Source organism: Anoplolepis gracilipes, chromosome 1 (assembly GCF_047496725.1).
Source record: "Anoplolepis gracilipes chromosome 1, ASM4749672v1, whole genome shotgun sequence".
Taxonomy (NCBI): Eukaryota; Metazoa; Arthropoda; class Insecta; order Hymenoptera; family Formicidae; genus Anoplolepis; species Anoplolepis gracilipes.
In genome coordinates this window covers 11199805-11203832 of record NC_132970.1, presented here as the reverse complement: position 1 = coordinate 11203832, position 4028 = coordinate 11199805, and the positions used below count along the sequence as shown (strand labels likewise).

The 4028-nt window shown below is 31.1% G+C and overlaps 1 protein-coding gene across 1 annotated transcript; it reads left to right on the top strand.

The window, feature by feature from the left end:
* Positions 1 to 1782: 1782 nt before the first annotated feature.
* On the top strand, positions 1783 to 3759 carry Osi20 (DUF1676 domain-containing protein Osi20). The gene is made up of 2 exons (XM_072893636.1): positions 1783 to 2497; positions 2895 to 3759. The coding sequence occupies exons 1-2, from the start codon at positions 1942 to 1944 to the stop codon at positions 3140 to 3142; spliced, it is 804 nt and encodes a 267-aa protein (XP_072749737.1). The 5' UTR covers positions 1783 to 1941; the 3' UTR covers positions 3143 to 3759.
* Positions 3760 to 4028: the final 269 nt, after the last annotated feature.

Below are 4028 nucleotides of genomic sequence, written 5' to 3'. Positions count from 1 at the left end.
ATAAAAATAAATTACAGGAAACTATCATGTAGAGTTATAATTTATATCCACAATATACAACATTTTTCTCCAAAATTATAAAACAAATTCATGTTTTAATAATAAAGAAAGAGAACGAATTTGACAGAGTTTAATATATCTTTTTTTATATGAATAAGTTTCTGTCTCTAATTTTACTTTAATTATTAAAAATTACAAAATATAAAAATATATACAATATACGTATATACTTATATATTTTACAACTGATTTGGTAACATAAGAAAGCTTTTAAATTTATATGTTCAAGATTTGTGCAACATACTTTGTTTCTTTTATTTATAATTTTATAATATTATCTTAAATTAGCATTTTCTTCTAAGCGCAAGCACGCTTTTTGCAATCTAAATTAGTCGAGAGACTCATAAAATACTTAGGAGACCTACATACGAATGTGATCACTTTCGTCTTTTACGAAAGTTAATTAGAAGTCACCACTTTGAAAGTCATTTCACTGCTTTAACATATTATGTGACTTGAAATTTCCATGGGAACAAAAAAATGTTATTTTAATCTACATACAAAAATCATGACTCAGTATTAATAATTGATATAACAAATTGTGATACTATAAAATTAAATTATAAAAAAGTTATTAAATTTAAATTTAGGCTCTAAAAATGTGGCACAACAGTACGTGTGTCTGCATTTTAGAAAGAGAGAGACTAAAATAGTTAATATAATAAATTAATATAAAGAAATAAGAATAAATAAGTAAATGAGATCTTTTTTTAATTTTATTTGCAATGCTACTTAACTATAGCTGTAACTATAGTTAAAGATTTTATATGACAATAGTGTGATAATAATTATTTTTTTACACTTAACTATTGCTATATAATTATTAAATTTAAGCTCTTAATATATTTAGTAAATAATGTAACATTATTATTATTTTAGAAACTAAAAAATAAAAATATCAGAAACATTAAAATAAATTTTTAAAAATTTAATTAAAGAGAGCAAATACAATATATTATATAAGCAACATAAAAATAAAATAACTTCCAAAAATAAAATAATGCAATGTTTTGCATATATTATTTATAAGTTAATATTTAGGTAAAATTTATTTAATATTTTATAAGAAAAAAATAAAAGTGCATAAACTTGTATCTAACGTTTCATAAGTAAAAGATTTTATTTCTCTCTCCTTCTAATATAATAAAATTTACACATATTTCGCTTCTTTTACAATCGTTGTGATTTATGACGTTGTACATATGCCAAGTAATACAACACCATAATGGCAACGCGTAAATCACTATAATCATCTGAAAACAATGTAAGAACGTAGCATGATATATAGAAGCATTACATGTGCATTCCTTTAAATTGCCATATGGTGCTTGCGGTTTTCAAGAGTATATTATAAGGCTGACAGTTACTCATTCTGTTAATCTCGTAATCATAGAAGGCATACGGGCCGCTAAACGGCAGTTTACGATGAGCCAGGTAAGAAGACAGGCGAAAAGAGATGCGAGACTCAAGTTCCGTTTCCTGTATGCGCTGCATGCCATCGTGTACGACGTACGCGTCGCGCAACAATCGACACTACACACTTGCGTTTGCCTAAGTGAATGGGCGCGAGAAGACTCGCGGAGGTTCGACGGAGAGGGTGATGGTACGACGCTCTATGCCAGTGAAATTTGAATAATTTCCCTTCGATCGTCGATTCCCGGCATGCGTGACCGAATAACATAGTTTCAAGGGGAACAAATTAAATAAAAGGGGCAGGCCACTCCTCCGTCAGTCGCAGTTCGATCATCGGTCGCTCGCACGGGACGATCGATTGTTTTATTGACACGCGATATCACGCGGACAGTGAGTGGAAGCTACGAGAAAAAGAAACGATTCAAAACATTTTCTGTAAAACATCGAAGAAAGGAAAAGGATCCCGATATGCGACCGATAGCATCGATAGGCGCGATCGTTCTATTGATTGGATCTTGCGCGGCCAATCAAGACTTCTTAACAAACTCCTTAAATGAGTGTACAAAGGCAGAATCATGGATGTCCTGTCTGAAACATCAAGTTTTGAGTTGTCTCGATGACAAGTTGGGAACTACCACGGAAGCGAAATCGTTCGAAACCGTCGACGAGGCGATTGTTACCAGAGCCATCAAGTATATGAAGAGTTTCGATTATAAGATGGATTTACCCTTTGTCGATGCTAGTTTAAAATATAGACCTAGCAGAAGTTTCATCGATCTTGATGTCGAATTCGAGAATAATGACGTAGCTACCAGTCAAGCTCGAGGACTTTTGAAGAAAAAGCTTTTACTACCGTTTTTGCTGTTGCTGAAATTAAAGTTGAAAGCTCTAATGCCCATTTTTGTCGCCATTATTGGATTAAAGGCGTTAAAAGCTCTTCTCCTGTCGAAGCTCGCTCTTCTTGTCGTGATCGGATTTGTCGCTGTACAACTCTTTAAGAAAGGCGGTATGATGATGCCGTTAGGTATGTACTTGTACGAATATTTCTAATGCTACATCAACAGAATTGTGTAATTTTTTATATATTCATTGCTGTGTGTGTTACGAATAGTAGACGGGCAACTACTTTACGTTGCATAATCTCTACAATAATTTTACTTTCTCTATTTAATATAATAAAAGTTATTTAATTTTTTTGTAAAAATATTAAATAATTTCTAAACAATTCCAATATTTTATATAATATTTATATTAATAATATATTTAAAAAATTACATAAACATTTATGCTCGATTTTAAAGATAATTATGACAAGATAAAGACAAATATGTATCTTTTAATTGTTACATACAAAAAGATTTCACACATGCATTGTTATCTTTTCATTCAATATATATAAAAGTAAAACTTTTTCATCATAGGAATGTCCATGGAACCGGCATCAACATACGGCGCTCCAGCTTTGCCCTCGACAACGTCGAGCTACGACCCCGCCAATACGTGGGACGGCAACGGTCCGTATTCCCGTGTTTGGACGCCGACCAATGGTGTGGAAGCCCAAAATCTTGCTTACAGTTATTATTCACCCGGTAGCAGTTCGAGCTCGTACAACTCGGTAGGCGGCTCTTCGTCGTCCTCTTCTTCAAGCAGTTCAACGAATTATAAATAAAGTCGTTCTAATACCCGACCTCGATGCCGCATCGATCGCCCGATGTTGCCCTCGAATGGATTCTCGATCACACGTCGGCAAATAAGACACGACCAAAGAAACGCCAAATAATTATAAAGTAGATCGCGATCGATACTGACAAGATGTCAATTTTGTATTTAAAGACTGTCGACTCTCCGCGTCGACTATAAGAATTGTTTTACTGATTTAATAAAAAACCTGCCTTGAGCTCGGATTAATTTGTTGAAAAAAAAGAAATTAATTGTGCTAAATTTTTTTTTATAAAGTTTAAGAAATCAAAATATTTATTTTCTTATCTGCGTCTAATGAAAAAGTTAAATTAAAATCTTTTAAAGAATTATTTATGACATCGCTATTTCTCTTTTAGTGTATTACGTATGCGTCGAAAAATAATTAGCAGTCATCAGTTTACATGCATAGAAATGTATAAGAAAAATATTCGCGATGATTATAATAATTATCAATATATCACCGGATATATTTGCGAGAAAGCGCGAAATTATCACATTCTTCGACGATCTTTTTTATTTTCGGTGTAACAGGATTATTATTTTCGTATTTGTTATGTTATGTAATAAAATATATGTTATATATAATCTCTTGTAAAATAAATTAAAATTTTGTATATACATATATTTTCAATTTTAATATTTCTGTTGACATATTTTTAATATCCTCAAAAACTAAACAAATATAATACGTAATATAAAAGATTTAACATAAATACTTAAAAAACAATTCTTTTTATTACTTGAAGTTAATCATATACTTTCCTACAATTATGTTCAACATTCATAAAATTCTTATATTTATCGTACTCACACACATGTAACACACGTATGTAAAGTCTTTTGAATAATTTAAC

Excerpts from the sequence above, each read along its gene's own strand:
- Osi20 (XM_072893636.1), top strand. The coding sequence starts at position 1,942 with ATGCGACCGATAGCATCGATAGGCGCGATCGTTCTATTGATTGGATCT. Across the intron at positions 2,498-2,894 it reads CGGTATGATGATGCCGTTAG|GAATGTCCATGGAACCGGCA; the intron begins GTATGTACTTGT and ends TTTTCATCATAG.